We start from the raw sequence: 22,798 nt of genomic DNA, 5'->3' as shown, positions 1-22,798 counted from the left end.
TATGGTAGGACATTAAACTATGACCATAGCTCCCAACTGTCTCTCTTTTGGAGGGACAGTCCCTCTTTGGGAGCCCTGTCCCTCTGCCCCTCTTTCCTCCTCATTTGTCCCTCTTTCAGGACTTTGTCACTCTTTCTATAAAAATATATGTATTTATCTACTAAAAAACTCTAAACTTTATTCTCATCCTTTAAATTGATATATTACTAATTTTAAAATGTTAATACGAAGGAAAATGAACCAGGATGGAAAGGACCAGTGTGATTTGAATTATAAAACAACATATTTTTCTTATGAAATCTTTATGGTACACGTGACTAGGGGTGTGGCAGGGGCGTGATCAGGGGCGTGGCTTAAGTGTCCCTCTTTCTCATCTCAAAAAGTTGGGAGATATGCTATGATTAAGGTAGGATTAGATTGTGAGCTCCTCTGAGGACAGTCAGTGCCATGACTATGTACTCTGTACAGTGCTGCAGAAGATGTCAGTGCTGTATAAATACATAATAATATTATGGTAGGACATTAGACTGACTATGATAAGATTAGATTGTGAGCTTCTCTGAGGACAGTCAGTGACATGACTATTCTCTGTAATGTGCTGCAGAAGATGTCAGTGATATATGAATACATAATAATAATACAGTATGGTAGGTCATTAGACTATGACTATGGTAGGATTAGATTGTGAGCTCCCCTGAGGACAGTCACATGACTATGTACTCTGTAATGTGCTGCAGGAGATGTCAGTGCTATATAAATATATAATACTAATATGGTAGGTCATAAGACTATGACTATGGTAGGATTAGAGTGTGAGCTCCCCTGAGGACAGTCAGTGACAGGACTATGTTCTCTGTAAAGTGCTGCAGAAGATATTGATGCTATATAAATGCATAATAACCAACCAAGACAAATGCATTCCTTGGCATATTGTTACAATGAGTCTGCTATAGGCTTTCTTTAATGCCGCTTTAGTTACAGTTGTGTGTCCTGCTGAAGGGCACAGGGAGTAAATAAACGTCAGTCATGAAAGCACGTAAAGATTGTTCTTTCATCACAGAAGGAAGCTGAAGACAATAGAAATTATGCACTTAATACAAAGCACAGCAGGTACAAACCCATAAATGAGATCAGCTTCTGTAAGCGCTAAGCCTGTGTGTGACCCGCTGCATGAAAGGGACGGATCAAAGTACAAAGTGGACAAAAATCCACCAAACACGTTCCAGCCGGGCTGGGTGTGGATTTTACAAGGGCAGCTGGATGGATAGAAGCCTCATTTCCATGCCATTATGTGATCGTTAACGGAGATTATCCATAATTCTACCTGTGTAATGTCTGTCTGCTGGGGCTCAAGGCACAATCCAAACAGACGGAGCCTCGCACAGAGGACGTGCTGCATCATCTTGTGTGCCCAAATGATGCTTCTGTTTGTTCTGCCAATCTTAGAGTGTACCTGTAGTGAAAAAGTGTTCCCTATAGGTACTAAGTAGAGTTAAAGCGGTATTGTCACCATAAAAATCAAATTTCAACAGCAACTGGTCTGAGTGTATTAAATGATAAAGATGCTAATCCTGCATTCAAAACTTTTTCTGCTGTTATGATTTGGAGTTATCACATACTTTAGCAGCACTGGCCCTGTTGCCGAAAAGTGCCAAAAGTTGAATGCTGGGAGCTCTTTTTATCTATAATATATTCCTCCTCTTCCATTTATTTCCCTGCCTAGCTGATCACTTGTGTTTACAAGCAAGGCTGAGGTGACTCAGTGATTGGATGTGTAAATAAAAAAAAGACTCAGGGAGGAGGGCAGCTAATGAATACACAATGAGCAAGAGAAGGGAGGGGAGAAAACAAGAGTCAGGGAGGATATGATGTCAGCATTAGCTTGGCAAGATGGCCACTGCCTAGAATAGGATTTTCTGCTTTTTCTTTGTAAAATTCACAGGAATCATTACGTGGATAGCACAATACATCTGTTATGTAAGTAGAAGTAGTATTTATCTACTTGTATACAGTATGTGTTTTTTATTTCTAGGTTAGCATGGGTGTCACTTGTTCTTTAAGTCTCTGGATAATCCAGGGAGATTCAGAAGCTTCCTCCCTTCTCCTTGCTGTTCCAGCATTGGGACCCCCATGAAGCCCGCAACAAGGGCTTGTGAACAGAGCTGGGCTGCATTGCCTAGACGGCACAAGCCGGCCTGCACAGTGCCCAAACTGTTGTCCAACCACTTAGCCCTCAGTGTGACCCCATGTCCCCCTCTCCCAGGTCATTGTGCCATTATGCTGCTCCACTAAGCCCTCAGTGTGACCCTGGCCATGTTGCCCTCTCCCAGGTCATTGGGCCATCTGGTTCCTCAACTAAGCCCTCAGAGTGACCCCAGGTCATTATGCTATCTGGTTCCTCAGCTAGCATCCATCTGAAAATGGCACCTGAGAATAATGGCGCACGGTGTTGCAGCTAATCCGTTTGCCGCTTATCGCTATTTAACATTAAAGCCTTATTGTTATTTACCGTTAACACACAGAACCCTCTCTGTACCTATCCCTAACCCTAAGACCCCCCTGGTGTTGCCTAACCCTAAGACCCCCCCTGGTGTTGCCTAACCCTAAGACCCCCCCTAACCCTAAGACCCCCCTGGTGGTGCCTAACTCTAAGATCCCCCTGGTGGTGCCTAACCCTAACCACCCCCTTGGTGGTGCCTAACCCTAAGACCCCCCTGATGGTGCCTAACCCTAACCTTGACAGTGTTACATTAAATCCATTCCCCGTTTTGCAGTTAAATTACGTCTGCAGTTTGGCTTATGTAGGACGCTATTGATAAATAACGTTAGTGTGTGCCGGTTTTCTTCTTTTTTCCCTGCGTGCCATTATTATGCAGTACTAACGATAAATAGCGATAAGCGTATCTTTTTAATGTGGCGCCATTGTTATGCATAGGCGCTGTGCGCCATTATTCACTGATCCCCTCAGCTAAGCCCTCAGTGTAAACCCATGTCCCCCTCTCCCAGGTCACTGTGCCATTCTGCTGCTCCACTAAGTCCTCAGTGTTGTTCCTCCACCAACTCCTCACTGTGCTCTTTCATCTTTCTCCTCTCCTTCCTGTTTGTGTCCTCATTATTGCCCCCCTCCCCCATGAAACCCCATCTTGACCTTCCAGTTTTGTGTCTCATCATGAGGCTTTCGAGTTGCTGCCTATCTATATCTCCTCAGACTTTTACTTCCATCATGGTAGCAGTAGGGTATTGTACCGTGTTAGCCATCAGTAAAACTTCCATCTTGCGCCCCTTAATTCTTGCTCTAATCTTTCTTCCTACAAATAGAATCTAGACGACGAACCTGAAAGACGATTGTTGCAAAGTTGAGGAGCTGACTGGCTACCTACAGGCAGTAGACAGCTATTTATTTCCTGCAGTCTTTACAGAAGGCTTATATTGGTACAAAGCCTCGTCCCAGCTCGTGTCTCTGATGAGGCAGAGCAGCCACATACCTCTCTGGGGTAGTTACATAAAGTGTAAGGGCGAGGCTTTCGTATAAACCACAAGGACGCCGAAAGCAATTGAAGTGCAATGCAAACCTCAACGTTATGCATTTTATATACCTATGGAAACATTCTCCGCATACCTGCCCTCCTTTTTAACTACATTAAAGCGGTTAATTGTTTTTACACTCAGTCCTCTCACATCCCTCCAGTCACATAGCGAAAATGTGCTGCTGAAATACAGACACGTGAATTGTTTTATCTGTCCGAATATTTGTCACGCTCGTCACTCTCGCCCATGTCATGTTACATATTAAAGCAAACCTGAAGTGGAAATAACTTTTATGATAGGATTGTTTTTTGTCCTGTTTTGTGTTTTCTTTACAAAAGGTAAATAGAACATAGAACGGAGTCTTCTATTTTTATTTTCAGTTTACAATCCAGTCTGAAAATGAAGACCTTAAACAGCAGCTGTGACAAAGCTACCTTGCTGAGCTGAAAAACAAACAGAAGTTATGACCCCTTGACGAGACCTAAACACTGGGGTGTTTACAGGTTAGGCATGGGGAGGAATGGTTAAGTTTAGGCAAGGTGGGATGTGCGTGTGTAGGGCTGTGGAGTCGGAGCAATTTTGGGTACCTGGAGTCAGAGTCTGTGGTTTCACAAACTGGGGCGTTGGAGTCAGTTGACTTTTGTACCAAATCAACAGCCCTGGTAAGAATTAGTCGGAGCCATTTTGGGTACCTGGAGTCGGATGATTTTTGTACCGACTCCACAACCCTGGTTCTGTGTATAGTATGTAATAAAACCTAAGTGTCCCTGCGTACACTCCTGTCCCTGTGCCCGAGCATTTGCGCTACTGCGCATGTGCCGCACGGATAGCCGCTAGGGCAGGAGGACGGGGCTAGGGAGCTGGGCAGGCGTGTGCGCATGCATGCGCACTGACAAGCGGTGGTGAGAGACCGACCTAGAGCCCGTTTTTAAACGGGCTTAGGTCTACTAGTAAGAGAACAGTGTTAGGTTAACTTGTAGCAAAATATTGGTAACATTTACCTATATTTTACTATGGTAATTTATACTGTTAAAACAGGCTACCTGTACATTCTACAGAGATTCTACTTGGCGAAATTGGGCGCCCAAATTTCCTCACGACTCTTATTCATGCACGTGAGCCAAGACTGCCTTCGCAAAGAGGTGCGCTGAGTTCTTACCGCAGCAGCACCATGCGTTCTTAGCAGCACCATGACCCTCTGCAAGCCTGACCAAACTTGCCTCTAGAGGGAGCTATGTAGAAAAGTGTGTGTGTGTGTGTGTGTGTGGGTGGGGGGGGGGGGGTAGTTGCATTGGTGTGAGGTAAGGTTAATTACTTTTAGCAGCCATAGGAAACATCCCACCCTTTAATTAGGAATTAGAGGCACCCCCCCGGTTTGAAGTTAGATGTAGCAAGCCGTGGCATTTTTTGGGCTGGGTACAGCATACGTATTCTTATGAACCCATGTAGGATGGCATTGCTCTGGCCCCTTAAAGGGAACTAGAGATGAACCTGAGACGGGAAAATGAAAAAGATGTTACATACCTGGGGCTTCCTCCAGCCCCATATGCTCTGATCGGTTCCACGCCGCCGTCTTCCACTGCCAGCATCTATGAGAACCGGGTCTCGTCGCTGACATCATCGGAGCCAGCTACGCAGGAGAAGTGCACCCTCTACGTATCTTTCCAGCGGCTGCTGCACAGATACGCAAACAGCGCACTTCCCTTACGCTTAGACTGGCTCTGACTGACGGCAGAGCGGGGTCCCGGTTCTCGTAGATGCAGGCAGCGGAGGATGTCGGCGTGGGATCGATCAGAGCGTATGGGGCTGCAGGAAGCCCCAGGTATGTAAAACATCTTAATGTTTTTCATCTCTGGTTCCCTTTAAGGACTAGAGCTTTTTTTTCATTATACCATTCAATGATCACTGTGATTGGCTCACATTCATCAGTAAGGATCCAATGAAACTGGCTCCTTACCCATAGGAGGACAGCCGAGTCTGCGGCCCTGGCGAGCTGGGATCGGCTCGGGACCATGGAAAGCCGCAGTGTGGAATCTATGCCAGGGGCATTGCTAGGGGCCTGGGAGATCTGGGCACCAGGTAAGCATCCCAAAAAAATGTGGGCATGGTCATAGGTTGGACCAAATGTACATGAACTTAGCAGCGTTCACAGTGGTGCAGCATAACGACCCCTTTGTAACGCAGCTTGCCACACTGAATATAGTGACTCACAGTGCGGCAGGTGTGTTCCTACATAGAAATATCATAACCCGGCAGCATTTCACAATAATAAGCAGAGTGTCCTCTCACCTGGCTTCTGTGTTTGCCTGGGTGATGTGCTTGGCTGGCCTGGGGGTGATGCTGGCCGTGGTGACTCTGGCCTGGCTAGCGGTAATGCTGGCCATGGTGCTGCTGGCCTGGCTGGTGGGGACACTGGCCTGGCTGGTGGCGATGCTGTGCTGGTTGGCCTGATGCTGACTGTGGTGACTCTGGTCTGACTAGTGGTAATGCTGGCCATGGTGCTGCTGGTCTGGCTGGTGGCGATGCTGTGCTGGTTGGCCTGATGTTGGCCGTGGTGACTCTGGTCTGGCTAGTAGTAATGCTGGCCATGGTGCTGCTGGCCTGGCTGGTGGCGATGCTGTGCTGGTTGGCCTGATGCTGGCTGTGGTGACTCTGGTCTGACTAGTGGTAATGCTGGCCATGGTGCTGCTGGTCTGGCTGGTGGCGATGCTGTGCTGGTTGGCCTGATGTTGGCCGTGGTGACTCTGGTCTGGCTAGTAGTAATGCTGGCCATGGTGCTGCTGGTCTGGCTGGTGGCGATGCTGTGCTGGTTGGCCTGATGCTGGCCGTGGTGACTCTGACCTGGCTAGTGGTAATGCTGGCCATGGTGCTGCTGGCCTGGCTGGTGGCGATGCTGTGCTGGTTGGCCTGATGCTGGCTGTGGTGACTCTGGTCTGGCTAGTAGTAATGCTGGCCATGGTGCTGCTGGTCTGGCTGGTGGCGATGCTGTGCTGGTTGGCCTGATGCTGGCCGTGGTGCTCTGGCTAGTGGTAATGCTGGCCATGGTGCTGCTGGTGGTGACACTGGCCTGGCTGGTGGCGATGCTGTGCTGGTTGGCCTGATGCTGGCTGTGGTGACTCTGGTCTGGCTAGTAGTAATGCTGGCCATGGTGCTGCTGGTCTGGCTGGTGGCGATGCTGTGCTGGTTGGCCTGATGCTGGCCGTGGTGATCTGGCTAGTGGTAATGCTGGCCATGGTGCTGCCGGTGACACTGGTCTGGCTGGTTACCAGATCTCTGCTCATCCTTGCTCAATGGTGTTCTGTCACTGACCTAGCCAGCAGCATTGGTACCCTGCAACACTGAGAAAGCTCCTGTATATCCTCTCCCCCCTCTATGAAGAAATCCCGAATGCTTTTATGTTGCCGGTCAGTGGCGCAGCTAAGGATCTATGGGCTCTGGTGCAAGTTTTAAGTTGGGGCCTCCCAAGCACTTTATACATAATAACTGATATGGTGCACCAAAACCTGCCAAGGACAACCACAGTATCAGAATTCCTAGAAGGGGATGGGGAACAGTTTGTTAATGATTACTAATATTCAAAGCATCTATAGATGTGATTATTACCAACTGTACTCATAAAGGGTGTGGTTTAGTGTGGGGCCCTTTGACCCAAGGGCCCGGTGTGGTCGCAACCTCTGCACCCCGTATTGCTACGCCACTGGTACCAGTACCAGAGTATGCGTGGAGTGAGGGTGTGTGAGGTGACTTTACAGTGGTTGTGAGAGCGCTCCACAGTAGCCTTGTTTATTGTCTTTTCTGAAGTTTTAATTAACCACAGGCTTTACCCCCCTAGTGACCAAGTTAATTTTTACAAATTAGGATTCTGCAGCTTTAATGGCTTGCTGCAGAGCCACACAACCATGCACACAAATTAAACCCCCCCCCCCCTTTTTTCTGCCCCCATCAGAGCTTTCTGTTGGTGGGCTCTGATTGCTGCTGCAGGCAAAGGTTTTTTTTTTTTTTTTTTTATAAATAGTGCAATTCCCCTACCCCCATGCCTCCCTCCATCTCCCCGCCAGCTTCCCGACACCCATCAGCGTTAGGCGGTCGTGAAGCAGTTTACACTTTTTACTTATTTGAAACCTTGAGTGGTGTTGCAAACTTATTGATTGAGACAGTGATCATAGCTTTTCTGCAAACACTGCACTTGTGGGAGTTATATGATGAGGTGAGATAAGCAATGTATATATTGTTATATAGTCAAGCAATCTAGCTACCTGAGAACATAAAACCTGAACTACTGGAAAGGTCGAACTCACACACTGAAAACACAGAATATAGAGCATCAACAGCACCCTCTGCAGGCTGTCTGAGTGTGTTGCAGTGTAGACAAAGTACACATTGGCTCTTCTCAAACTGAATGTGTTAAAAAGCCCAAGTTCTCTCCCTCTCTGATTATTATTTTTTTTTCATTGTTAGTAGAGGTGACTATGGGGCTGTGTCATTCCACAATTTTCACACCTGATGTCATGCATGGAAAAGTCATGTGACCCAGAGATCTGTGCACATAGTATAGACCTGCTAGGAGACTGACAGCTCTTAATAGAGGCAGAACCTTCTCAGTATTTGTATACTGTACCTAATGAAGAGAGACCTTGCCCAGTATTGTGTTCCGAATAAAGGGAGGCCCTAAAAAGTATTAGCACAGTGTTCCTAATAAAGGGATACCCAGCACAGTGTTCCTAATAAAGGGATACCCAAACCAGAATTAGTATAGAGTTCCTAATAAATGGACACCCCACCCAGTATTACTATAGTATTCCTAATAAAGGGAGACCCTACCCAGGGGCGCCGCGAGGCATAAAGCGAACCAAGCGGTCGCTTGGGGCCTCACAATCTTAGGGGCCTCGGCGGCTCCGTGACGTCGGCGTGACGTCACTTTTTCCCCGCAGCCCCGCCGGGCTGGCAGAGCAGAGCAGGGCTACAGGAAGATGGCCGCCGCCGAAGCCCTGCTCTGGAGACTATGTCTCCAGTACAGGGCTTCGGGTGGCCATCTTCCCGACCCGTAGCCCTGCATGAATCAGCGCGGGAGATTGGAGGAGGAAGCCAGGAAGGGAGCTCCGTGGGAACTGCGCGCCTGAGAAGCCGGCCGGGAGAGGAGACCAGGGAGAGAAGACTTCTGCCAGTGCCAGCCTGCCAGGTGAGTAAATTCTTTTCTTTTTGCAGCCGCAGCCCTAATTGCGAATTTGCGATTGATTTCTGCTGAACTGTGCCCTAATTGCATTTGATATCTGCTGAAAATGTGGCCCTAATTGCGATTGATTTCTGCTGAACTGTGCCCTAATTGCGTTTGATATCTGCTGAAAATGTGGCCCTAATTGCGATTGATTTCTGCTGAACTGTGCCCTAAATGCGTTTGATATCTGCTGAAAATGTGGCCCTAATTGCGATTGATTTCTGCTGAACTGTGCCCTAAATGCGTTTGATATCTGCTGAAAATGTGGCCCTAATTGCGATTGATTTCTGCTGAACTGTGCCCTAAATGCGTTTGATATCTGCTGAAAATGTGGCCCTAATTGCGATTGATTTCTGCTGAACTGTGCCCTAAATGCGTTTGATATCTGCTGAAAATGTGGCCCTAATTGCGATTGATTTCTGCTGAACTGTGCCCTAAATGCGTTTGATATCTGCTGAAAATGTGGCCCTAATTGCGATTGATTTCTGCTGAACTGTGCCCTAAATGCGTTTGATATCTGCTGAAAATGTGGCCCTAATTGCGATTGATTTCTGCTGAACTGTGCCCTAAATGCGTTTGATATCTGCTGAAAATGTGGCCCTAATTGCGATTGATTTCTGCTGAACTGTGCCCTAAATGCGTTTGATATCTGCTGAAAATGTGGCCCTAATTGCGATTGATTTCTGCTGAACTGTGCCCTAAATGCGTTTGATATCTGCTGAAAATGTGGCCCTAATTGCGATTGATTTCTGCTGAACTGTGCCCTAAATGCGTTTGATATCTGCTGAAAATGTGGCCCTAATTGCGATTGATTTCTGCTGAACTGTGCCCTAAATGCGTTTGATATCTGCTGAAAATGTGGCCCTAATTGCGATTGATTTCTGCTGAACTGTGCCCTAAATGCGTTTGATATCTGCTGAAAATGTGGCCCTAATTGCGATTGATTTCTGCTGAACTGTGCCCTAAATGCGTTTGATATCTGCTGAAAATGTGGCCCTAATTGCGATTGATTTCTGCTGAACTGTGCCCTAAATGCGTTTGATATCTGCTGAAAATGTGGCCCTAATTGCGATTGATTTCTGCTGAACTGTGCCCTAAATGCGTTTGATATCTGCTGAAAATGTGGCCCTAATTGCGATTGATTTCTGCTGAACTGTGCCCTAAATGCGTTTGATATCTGCTGAAAATGTGGCCCTAATTGCGATTGATTTCTGCTGAACTGTGCCCTAAATGCGTTTGATATCTGCTGAAAATGTGGCCCTAATTGCGATTGATTTCTGCTGAACTGTACCCTAAATGCGTTTGATATCTGCTGAAAATGTGGCCCTAATTGCGTTTGATTTCTGCTGAACTCTGCCCTAATTGCGTTTGATTTCTGCTGAAAATGTGCCCTAATTGCGTTTGATTTCGGCTGAAAATGTGCCCTAATTGCGTTTGATTTCTGCTGAAATGTGGCCCAAATTGCGTTTTTATTTTCTGGTGTCTGGGGTAACTGTTGCTGCATTTATTATTTAATGGTCATAGTTGGCTATATTTGCTGTGCTACGGTTAAGCTTCGCCCATACAATGTCATGGCCGCGCCAATCTTTCGGCGCGCTACGCGCGCCTCAATCACCCCAACATCCATTTTTTCCCCGCAAACAGCCCCGCCCCAATCCGCCCTCCTGCTCCACCCACATGTCATGGCCACGCCCACTTATGCGGGATAGCCACACCCATTTTTCGCCGCGGCGCGCTTCGCGCGCCGCAGGATAGGGCCTCTTGCTACAGTCCGCTTGGGGCCACAAAAACCTTAGCTGCACCCCTGACCCTACCCAGTATTAGTATAGTGTTCCTAATAAGGGAGGCCATACCCAGTATTACTGTAGTGTTTCTTATAAAGGGAGACCCCAACCAAAATGAGTATAGTGGTTTCTAATGAAGGAAGGCCCTACCGAGTATTAGTATAGTGTTCTTAATAAGGGGTGGGCCTGCCTAGGATTTGTGTAGTGCTCCTAATCCTAAGTACTCGTTGAGTGCCATTTATCATATATTTTCTGGCAAGTGGTAACAAACGGAAGACAAAACACAAGCTAAAGTGCACGTATTTGGTCATTTATCTTTTGCAATTTTTGAAAAAAGGAAAAAAAAAAGAACACAAGAGAAAGCATTTTATACACACATACATTTTCCATGATTTACTTTTTTGTTTTCCTGTTTTTTTGGCAGTGCAGTTCCTAAAATGCCCACAAGGGTTTCTGCTGGCTGTGAGCACCCTCTGCAGCGAGACTATATACAGTGGTTGGCACATAATATTGCACACAGATGAGGGCGGAGTCAGCACAAAAAAGTTGCAAACAAACAAATAAAAGTTCAAAAACTAAAAACTATGTAATGCCCACAGAAGCAGAGCACTGCGTCTGCTGCCAATATCCTGAAAATAAAAGGTGCGTCGAGGAGGCCGCAACGATTTCGTACATTCCCAAAATAAAACATGATCATTTAGATTAATCCTCTGCTAAGGCAAGTCTCTTCGATTCCATGACTTTACCGGCCGCCGCCGGAGCGTCTGCAGTCTTTAGGCGCAAGGGCCTCAAGTCTGTGAGAGTTTTGCAGCCGGTGTTGTAAATTCTCAAGCAGCTGAGGGGGGAGAAGGCGAGGGATCTGCTCTATCAGTCCATCTCAGAGCAGCACCCCCCAATGCACAATCAGAGGTACTGCAAGCAGGACAGTTCCAGGTCAGTGTGTGTATGTTACATGCACCACTGTCTGGCCCGTAACATAAGCTTCCTCTCCATCCCTCGACCCCAGGCTTGCTTTGGGGCTGTCGTAAAAATGGGCAGTGGTCTCCAGCGTATTGGGTGGTTGTAGTGTTGCTGCTGAGCAGAATGAGGTCCCTTTTTAGCAGAGAGTATCTGTGTTAAAAGATAGTTGAGCCTGTGGGAGACAAAGGAAAAAGATACACCGTTACCCAAAATACACAAGTAAATGAAAAAGGGTATTTGTGGAGGATAACAGATTTCCGTGTTCCACATCAGCAGTTCCATCTACATACAGTATAATCTCGTTATAGTAAACTCTGTTATATTAAACATTTGGGTACAATTATAAAGTTTCCAGGGCCCGGCCAATCCCCATTATAAGTATATGAAAGTAACGCCTGGTATAGTAAACCCTGATATAATAGAACTTCTGTTATAGTAAACCTGGTATTCTGTATCTGACTATAGTGGAAAGTGGGCGTGCACATGTGTCATACGTCAGCGGAACAGTGAATAATGGCGCCCAGCGCCTATGCATAAGAATGGCGCCGCATGAAAAAGATACGCTTATCGCTATTTATCGTTAGTAGTGCATAATAACGGCGCACAGGGAAAGAAGAAGAAAAACGGCACACAGTAACGTTATTTATCAATAGCGCCGTTCATATGCCAAACAGCAGACGTTATTGCACACAGTAACGTTATCAATAGCTAACCTATATAACCCAAACTGCAGAAGTTATTTAGCTGCAAAACAGTGAATGGATCACTGCCAAGGTTAGGGTTAGGCACCACCAGGGGAGATTTAGGGTTAGGCACCACCAGGGAAGTGGTTAAAGGGAACCTGTACTGTCGAGATTTCCATATGGCGGGATATCATTTTTCCAATAAACTGAACTGTGTATGATCAGATACACATAGACCTAATAATTTCCTTTCCTTAGGTTACAGAAGACAAAGACTTCTTAATGTAGGGTGATTATAGGTTAACATATACATTGATCATTGAGAAAGGCAGAGCATATTTTAATATGGCGATGTAATATTGCCATGCAAGGCTGACTTGTATGTGTCTCTAAAGGAAGGTCAGATGTTGAACAACAGGCAGTCAGCTGATGTGCTATTTACAATGGGTAATCCCATTCACCTTACTGGGAACAATGATATCAGACCATTCTTTGTTTTAGGTCAAAACACTTGACAAGATAGCAAACAAGAGGAGTCTGAGTGACAATAGTGTGTTTAAAAATGGACTAATATCTGTATACAATGGCTCAAACCTGGCTACATTGAATGTGAAACCAAAACCCATGCAAGGTTTCTATGCAATATTTGTGTTTCCAAAGTCCAGACACAAACACAAGGCTTAGGAAATACCTTTATTTTTCTTATAGCTGGGCAAACCAGTAACAATATGAAAATGTTATTGAAAATGTATACGTGTTAATATAAAGATTCCCTGAATGAATATATCCAGAATGGTATAGAAATGTTATATGGTTACCAGTGTTGTATATTAAACAATAATGTAAGAGATATAAAACCATGCTAACAAAAACAATGTTTTATATAAGGAAACATGGTGGTTTTCAATATGTCACTATGATTTTGGATCAAATCCAATCTATCCGAAATATGGTAGAAAAGGTCACTGTATAATAAATAATAACCAGTGATTCCAGCAAGGTCAGCTATCCATAGAGGAATTATAACATTGATTTATTCACTGTTGGGTTATAATAAAACATGATTTTTGTTTTTAGTTTGCCAAATATCCCAGTAAGTCTGTGATTAGTTAGCCAACAGCACCTACAAAGGGTGAAAGCCAGTATTACACTTGGGTTAAAGATTAGTCACAGAAAGCTCCCATTGGTCACTCCCACTGCCCAGTGATAGGCTAGAAGATTTAATCTCCTGGGCAGGACCATAGGTAGTGAGGGGAATAAGATGAGAGGGGTCATGCAAGGATGAGGATCAGACCATCAGGAGATCTGAGCAGACCAGGACATAGAGGATTCATGCCATCTGAACACAGCCACGCCTAAGAGGAACACGCCCAGAGGCCATCTTGGTGACTATACTTGAACCCAGTTCTGATTTTCTTGTTAGTTAGACGGCTTATTACGGCGCAGAATATCTGAACATATGATGTATTGATTGAATTTCATTGGTTGATATTTTAAAAAGGGGTGAACTTTTCCAAAGTTGCAAGTTGGAAACAACTCACCTAAGTTCTACCATATGTTCATTGATAACTGGCTGTTTAACTCAGTCTTGGATAAATAAAAAACTAAACCTTTCAAGCTACCTCCTCTAGATATTTTGATACTTTGCCGCAGCATGTGCAAGCCACACCTAACCAAGTTTAGGACGACTCAATAGATATTTTATTCCAAAATTATATATATGTTACCCGCTTGCTCTGTGTAGTATCACAGGCCAGCGGAGGTTAAAGTATAGACAGTGGGAAAATTCCTGTCATTTATAGTTGATTGCATAGCGATTGTGGGGCAACGCCCAGTCGTCAGATCCACTGAGTCATCCTAAATTTGTTATATTGAATGATATAGCTGACATCAGCCAGTTTATTTTGGATAGCGCATTTTTGATTTTGGACTGCGCAATTTTGATTTTTGATAGCCACCATTTTGTTTTTGATAGCCACCATTTTGTTTTTGATAGCAGCCATTTTGATTTTGATAACAGCCATTTTGTTGTCGTTCAATTCATCCATTTTGTCTCCAGAGACCCTGTGGTAAATTGAGTAACAGGGCCGACGGCCATATTTGATGAGTCATAACTCTGCACTGTATTTGAGTTGACTGCTAATTGGTTTAAGCCTTTTGTATTGGTGAATAAGTATAATAACATTTTGATGTTTTACTGAAATTATTATCCAGCTCATTGCTTATTATAAGAATGACCTTATGAGTTTTGTTATATATCAAAAGTGCAATTTTATATTGTTTTGATATTGTAATATTTATTCGATATTAAATTGATATTTTTATAAATTGGTCTATGTTTATTTGTATGTTTAAACCAGTACTGTAAAACCTCGGAAAACAAGCTCACACAGTTAGGCGTATGTTTGTATTTTAGCTCCTCCTATTTTCCCAGGAGCATTACATTTACATTTTTGATTTTATATTTATTTTTAAACAAGTTATACAAACATTGACAAAACGCCCGACATAAGAATTGGAGGCCCCAGCGAGATCCGTTTACTTTCCATTACTGGTTTAAACAGTGTAAAAACGTTTTATTGAGCTGGTTTTATTGCATTGGCTATTGAATCATGAGTGCTACAGGTAGTGATTCAGAACTGCATTTGGAACAGACGTTCCGAAAAATTGTGGAATTTATATTTATACAACTGAAATATAATGAGGAAGTAGATGAATGGATAAGCAGAATGAGGAAAAGTATAAAACAGGAAGCTGATCATATATTTCAATCTAAGGGTCTGGTGGATCATTATCTTTCATGTATGACCACAATAACCTCGGATTCCGAACTGAAGAAGAGGTTGTTAGGCGCCCTACCCTCTGTGTTATATGGGTTATTAGAGGTAGATATCCTTGCACAGTCTAGAAAAAAAGAGATTGTACAGTTGAGATCCCAATTGCAAGGAACAGAGGGAGACGTCCAATCATTGAACTCCCAGTTACGGGATGTGGAATCAGATCTTCAAATTATAAGGGCTGATAGAGACCAATTAATGATTAATATTTCAGACAGGGAGGTAGCGATCAAAAGTCTGGAAAGAGACGCCGAACGGAATCGTGAAGCGCATCGCAGACTTAAACAGGATTTTGAAGAACTACAACAGCAGTACTTCAAAATCCAACAGGCAGGTAGACTCGATAGATCATCCAGCCCTTGCCCGCCAATACTCACTCCATATGACCTAAAATGGCAAGGCATGTTGGATCGTATGGAGACGGTATGTAAGACTATGAATACCATAATCGATGACAGTACAAGGGTCCCTAAAGATCAACATTTGGATTCCTCTCCAGAGAGAGATATGCAAATGAGGGCCCCTAGGTATGATGATTCCCATAAAGGTCACGACTCCCTTGCTGATATTGATTCAGATGAATTGGAGGCTGAGGAGAGAAAGCGAGAATCCAGCCCTATCCCAAGAAGGGGGAAAGGTACGTATAGGGGGGAGTCAAATAGGGGAAATAATCAGTACCCCCAAGAAAAACAGAGCTCGGCCAGCATCATAAAATTCTTAAACACCGCTGTGCCAAAGTTCACTAAAAAGGGTTCAGCGCAAATAGCATCCCACATGGAGTTGTATGAATCCACTATGGACTCTTTAAATCTGTCTGAAGCAGACAAAATCAGATTTCTCCCATGGGTTTTTGATGACAGATACCGCCACTATTTCACCTCATTTAAGGAGCGAGGTATCATTAGATGGCAAGCAGTTTCACACGAAGTGAAGCTGGAGTTTGGGCCGTATCGCACTATCTCAGAAGCAAAACGAGATGTGTATCGACTTACTTGTCGACCCGATCAGAGCCCCCGAGAATTCCTTTCTGTGCTAAAAAACTCTTACAGTTTGGCATATCGGAATCCTAACTGGGAGTCTCTTGATTTTAAACAGGCATATTACGATGCATTGCCTACCCAAATAAAGTTAAGCATGGCCAATGAGTTAGACTTCGGAAACTCCCTAGAGAAAATGGTTACCTCAGCGACACTGCTGTTCAATATCAGTGGGAGTTCCAACGTAAGTGGGAGGAACACCAGAAAGTACCCAGAGCACAGAGTAGAAGAAACCAAAGTGAAAGCGGACCTAAACCTTGAATCCCAACAGAAGAAAATACCTCCTGCAAAAGTACCTATCCAGCAGGGCCAAAGACAGCAACAAAACCCTAATCAAAACAGACCACAAAATCCTAAAGGGTCAGATAGGGATAGCTCAGGTTCTGAGAACCAGGTCTACCGTCCTCGGTTCAATCGCAGGTATCAAGGATACCAGGGTTACCAAGGAAACCAGGGTAGTCAAAGGTATAGAGGTTACCAGGGATATAGAGAACCCCAGGGGTACAGACGTCCCCAAAGATATAGACAATGGGATAACCGACCCAGGCAGCAGTGGGAAAGGAGACAGCACCCACCTAATTCACCTAGGGGTAGATCACCACCTAACTCACCTAGGAGTGGATCACCCGCAGGGAACAGATATGATCCCAGGAACCAGAACCCTCGCCGACCTAATAGGTTTGATCAGCTTGTTGATCAAGTGAACAAATTGAGTGACATGATGGGTAAGTTGGCTCAGGGACCTGCAGGAAGACAGCATGAGGATTTTTTAGCTGGGGAGGCAGGGCCCAGCTCTGCCAATTAAAGGAAACCGAGACAAATCACTATACGGAAACGGATATGGCAGTACTAAATACCGTTAATGAAAATGACTTGCAATGTACCGACCTATCCCAGGTCGAGGAAGGGAAGTCTAATGTTCTCGATATTTCAACACAAATGGGTGATATTATGTCATTTGAGCCAGAGCATGAAGTACCCTCTGTTCAGATTGTCCCAGTGGTAGAATCCATGGGAACCCAAATGCCTTGCAGGCAGAATCAGGAGGAACAAGTTCCTAATACCCTGACGCTGCAGAGAGATCATTCTCTGAAGCAACAAATGGAAAAACATTCCAATTTTCTTTGCAATCTTGAACAGGTAGATGGCCGGTATTTTATCGATACCCATCTACAAGATGGATGTATCGGACCGATCCCAGGTTTACTGGATACCGGTTCCCAGGTTACTATTCTGTCTTTTAACTATTACCAACAGATCTTGGATTCATCAAAAAGGAAGCCAAGATTAAAAGCCTTTGACGGTGCGCTGATAAGCGTTGGTGGTAATAGTTTACAAGTAAAAGGCACATCCTGGCTGACATATAAGATTGGTAAAAAGGTCATTAGACATCCAACTTTGATTGTTGATCTTCCATATGATAGATTGATCATTGGAATCGATTTGCTCAAACGACTAAATTCCATAATTGACTTCATAAATGAAGCAATATGGGCTCAAGTCAATACTCCAATTGATTTTGAGCGCTCCAGCAATGCACAGTCGCAACGTAGCTGCCATATGATTGAGGAAAGGCCTAACTCTGTTGAAATCCATTTCCGGAACAGTCAGATACCAGAAGTCACGATCCTGAAAAACGGTAAACCCGAGGAAAATGCTAACACTGCTTTTCACATCATAAATATCCGAAAGGATAAGATTGAAAAGATAGTCCTTGAAGAGGATGTGTTAACTATTTCCTTTAAAGGGGGAAACCAGGAAGTGGCAGGCATAACCAAGCATACACAGGCATTGGTTGAAATCGAGAAAATCAATGATAATGTGCTGGTTCCCGTGCAGGTAAATAATATTGCTCGGATAAAATATGCCAAGTTGGATCTCAAATCTGAGTCCAGCTACATAAGCCTAGGACTGCTGAAGCAGGTTACCGACCCTCAGGTAATCAAATTCATTTCCCCACAGGAATGGATCCACGATCTGGATAACGATAACCAGAGTCATAATGTGATTGCAAAATGCATCTTATCTGTGTCTCTAGGAAACAAATCTGCAAAACATGTTTTCAGTGTGTTAAAGGAACCACAGTACCAAATGTACTTAGGAAACGACATTATTCACCGATTTGCCATACAGGTTGATCTGGTTAATGATGTTCTGTGGTCCAAATTATCCGGAAACCCAGAGGAATTCCAGGATAGAGAACAAGCACTGAGATGGGGACAGCGGATACCATATGCAGTGGATATCACTGTCGCTGAAAAAGTAAAAATCCCTGAAGGTTGCAAATCATTTCTTTTACCCATTCGAGTAAAGAAGGGTCAAAAGATGAGAAATGCAGATGCCTTAATTAGTTTATCCAATCGGATGCAACAATTGGGGTTGAAGGTAAAACCAATTCCCCTAATAAATATTCATCAGGAACCATTATATATGGTCATGCAAAACATGAGCCCTCATAGTATCACGTTACAGGAGGATACAATGATTGGCTTAGCCATTGACTCAGAATATTACACTTTTGGATTCCAAAATGAAGTCATTGGAATAATACCTGATGAATATTTGACAGAAGAACAAATAGTGCACCAACAATATTTCTCAACACCTGAAGGATTATTCAGCATACACTCTATTTATCCTTTCAGTCCTGAGGAAGGTACATGTCATGTCGAGGAAACATCATTGATTTTTAACCATGAAATCAATGAAAGTGAGTATCAATCACTCCAGCAGGGTAAGGATCAAGCATGTTACACCCCAAATGACTTAACTAATAGGCTTGAAGAAGCTTATGAGGTAGGTCAACCTGAGATTTTCCCAGAATTTCATGAACGGGTGGAAGAACAGCTCTCTATAGCTGATGGATGTTCTAATGAATCAGAACGACAGCAGCTAAGGCAACTATTCTGGGATTTCCAGGACATGTTTGCCAAGGACTCTTATGACTGTGGGGAAACTAACCTGCATGTTACGAGAATCCTGACTGATCCAGATGCACCCCCTGTGTTTATCAAACAATATCGACTTCCGCTAGCAGCCTACGAGTCATTATCGGAAATTGTTAAGAACCTGGAAAAGAAAGGTATTATCCGCCCAGTACACAGTTCCTTCAATCATCCAGTACTCGGAGTTCTCAAACCGAATGGTCAGTTCCGTCTATGCTCAGACTTGAGACAGTTAAACAAACGTGTCTACATGTCGGGTTGGCCTGTACCATACATTGACCAATGCTTGGCGCAAATCCAAGGGTCTAAAATATTCACAGCCCTTGACTGCGCACAAGGATATTGGACAATTAAAGTGGATGAAAGGGATCAATACAAACTGGCCTTCACATTCGGTAATAGACAATTTGCGTGGACCCGTACGCCTTTCGGATACATCAACGCAGGCCACGAATTTGCTGTGTTCATGCACAAAGCAATGCCTGATGCAGCTGAACGAGGTACCCTAACTTATGTCGATGATATCCTTATCAAAAGTACAATCTTTGAGGAACATATTTCAGAGTTGAGATATGTATTGAATCAACTAAGAGAAGCAGGTGTTAAACTTTCCCTACAGAAAGCTCAATGGTGCCGATCTAAAGTAAATTTCCTAGGACATGAAATTACTGCAGAAGGAATCAATCCACAGAAAAAGAAAGTGGAAGCAATCAAAAATACGAAGTCCCCCACAAATCTCAAGGAACTGAGATCATTCCTGGGGATGATGAATTATTCTCGCAAGTTCATAGATAACTATGCTGAGATTACAAAGCCGCTATTGCAGCTGCTAAAGAAAGGAGTACAATGGGAATGGAATGAGTGCCATGAACAAGCTGTATCTGAGCTTAAAGCAAAACTCATACAGGCCCCATGCCTTGCTTATCCAGAAGGTGGTAAACCCTTCTATGTTGAAACAGGTTTTACCGACAAGAGTGTAAGTGCAGTTCTTTTCCAAAAGCAAGAAAGACTGAATAAAATAATTGCTTATGCCAGCAAATCATTATCACCAGTTGAAATCAAATTTAATAATTGCGAGAAGGCATTATTAGCAACTGTGTGGGCTTTGCAATATTTCAGAAGTTTTATTCAAGGTGAAAAGATCATTGTGGAAACTGCACACCAATCACTACAATATTTACAAAGTGATCAAATAAAAGAAGGTAACCTGTCAAACAGTAGGATAACGGCATGGACAATGTCCCTAATGGGATGGCCATTGGAAATCAAATATAAACAGGATACTAAAAATCCAGTTGCTCAAGGATTAGCTGAACTCCATGATTGTACTCATGTGGAACATAAAGATGAGCCACCAGAAAACGATTTTCTGGAAGAGCAATCTCTATCTCCATATAAATCCTATGAAGAGGAGTACTGCAAATCACTACCATGTGCATATGTTGACGGCTGTTCTTTTCACACAGAAGGAGATGAAAAGATGCTGGTTGCAGGTATCGGTATCGTATGGAATAACATATTTCCAGAGATATCTGCGGGATACAAAATTGGTCCCAAAAGTAGCCAGGTCGCAGAACTCGCTGCCGTGTACAAAGCTATACAAATGGCTATCGAACATGATCTTAAGGAGTTTGTTTTGATAACAGATTCTGAATATGTTCGAAACAGTTTTGTAGAATATTTTCCCAGTTGGAAAAGAACTAGTATGACAAGGAGTAACAAAAAGCCAGTCAAACATGGTAAATTGTTTTGTAAAATTGATGAACTGGTTAATACCCACGACCTTACCATTTATTGGAAAAAGGTAAGGGGTCATTCGAAACACCCTGGCGCTGATAAAGATGGGAACGATCTAGCAGATTCCCTCGCTAAGAAAGCAGCCATTGATGGTGAAATCTTCGATATCAATGACCTCATGGGAACTATCGAAGTAAATGTCACCACTAGGGGGCAGGCCCAAAAGGAGTCTCAACCCAGTGTGGCAATGTGGTGTCAAGATTCTCCTAATGAGGATCTCATTGCGAGCCAAAAGGGGGATCCCGTTATTGGTTTGTTTTATAAACACATTGGAAGTCCACATGATTATCCCATCACCGTGGAAGACTGCAGTGACAACGAAGAATTACGTATTCTGATGAAAGGTGTGTCACAATTTTCATTACAGGATGGATTGCTGATACGAACCTCGAAAAATGGTATTACACAATGGGTAGTACCCGCAGCATATCGGGGTCTAATGTTGCAACATGCCCACGATGCCCCGACAGCTGGTCATCGAGGAGAGAAAATAACGTATGAGTTATTAAGGGACTACGCTTACTGGCCACACATGTTACAGGATGTCAGGACATATTGTCAAGGATGTTTGATATGCCCTCAATTCCAGCACAAGGTCCCACTCACAGGGCACCGCTGATGAAAAGAGGCATAGCTATGCCATGGTCAGACATCCAGATCGATTTTATTGGTCCAGTAACAACGTCCTCAAAAGGAAACCGGTATATGTTAACCGTAACATGCCTGTTCACTAAATGGGTAGAATGTCTACCAGTAAAACATGCAGTTCCAGTGTGTGCGCATCACTGCTTATTAACCACATATTTCCCGATTTGGTCTTCCACAGCGCATCGAATCCGATCGCGGAAGTCACTTCACCAGTGAAGTAATGACCAAAATGTGGGAAATCCTAGGGGTAAAACGGAAGCTACACATAGCTTACCGACCAGCCTCTAGTGGTGGAGTGGAGCGTTACAATCAATCTATTGTAAATATCCTGAAAAAATTTGTTAGCGAATCAGGTAAAGACTGGGATGTCAAGCTGCCACTAGTTCTCATGGCTATTAGAGCTACTCCAAGCGCAGCAACCAAACTTTCTCCATTTGAGATGCTCACAGGTAGAAAGATGGTGTTACCCCAGCATTTGCTTTACAAAACCTCAGATCACAACTTGATGAATGCAACTACTGCACATCAATATGTGGAGAACTTACGGAAGCACCTCCAGCATGCCTTTGCATTTGCTCAAAGAAACATCGAAAAAGCCGCAGTCAGTACAAAAACGTACTATGACCTCAAAACTACGCAAAAGGAGTATCAGGTGGACGATAAGGTGTATCTGTACAATTTCGCCAGAGACCAGGTAAAGGAGAAGAAGTTCCTCCCTTCATGGAAGGGCCCATATCCAATCACTGATAAGTTGTCTCCTGTGGTTTATAAGGTTAAGATCCCTAAGGGGGATGACTTTGTTGAAAAATGGGTGCATATTAATCAGTTGCGTATATGTCACCCTAGCTCACAGTTGCGGAGAATTGAGCAATCTGGAAATGTGTGCTAACAGATTATTTTTCTCCTGACAGGTATACCTAATGATGTGTTAATCTCTACTAGAGTCCACATAGACACAAAGATGTCATACCGGCGCAAAGATGCCCCACCTGACGATTGCCATCCTTTACGCAGTCCTAATCTTGGGGAAGAATGCCGAGCAAGTGTGATGCCAGATCCAGCATCCCTGATGTTACCGGATACCGCGGAGTTCATCATGACCAGATAGATGTTCCTATCCTAGAGGGTCCAGATGAGCCTAAAACCGCGATGTGTCGTTGAATGACGAGCTGATGTATCCGAGGTCCATTTGATGGAGATGCAAGTCTGATACCTGTTCAGATACTCACAGGAGTGAGTTATTCAAATCTTGAAGCAGATCCGGAAAATCCTTTTATTTGAACCAAAGGGCCAAAGCAGTTCATCGCTGTTACAGTTGCTGTTTGCTACCTTTACAACAAGAGGAAACCTGTTTGTTTCCAGCT

General features: G+C 44.0%; 1 protein-coding gene across 3 annotated transcripts in view; it reads right to left on the bottom strand.

The window, feature by feature from the left end:
* Positions 1–10,816: 10,816 nt before the first annotated feature.
* The window catches only part of ABCA2 (ATP binding cassette subfamily A member 2), a 217,137-nt gene continuing 205,155 nt past the window's right edge, over positions 10,817–22,798 (bottom strand). For all 3 annotated transcript variants that reach the window (XM_068248769.1, XM_068248770.1, XM_068248771.1), the window contains one exon: positions 10,817–11,659. In XM_068248769.1, coding sequence (XP_068104870.1) covers positions 11,624–11,659 — 36 coding nt within the window. In that variant the 3' untranslated portion in view covers positions 10,817–11,623. The remainder of the gene's footprint in view (positions 11,660–22,798) is intronic.

The sequence above is a fragment of the Hyperolius riggenbachi genome, chromosome 8 (genome assembly GCF_040937935.1).
Source record: "Hyperolius riggenbachi isolate aHypRig1 chromosome 8, aHypRig1.pri, whole genome shotgun sequence".
In the NCBI taxonomy this organism is placed as follows: domain Eukaryota; kingdom Metazoa; phylum Chordata; class Amphibia; order Anura; family Hyperoliidae; genus Hyperolius; species Hyperolius riggenbachi.
The sequence above is the reverse complement of the archived record's forward strand: the minus strand, read 5'-3'. Positions and strand labels throughout refer to the sequence as shown.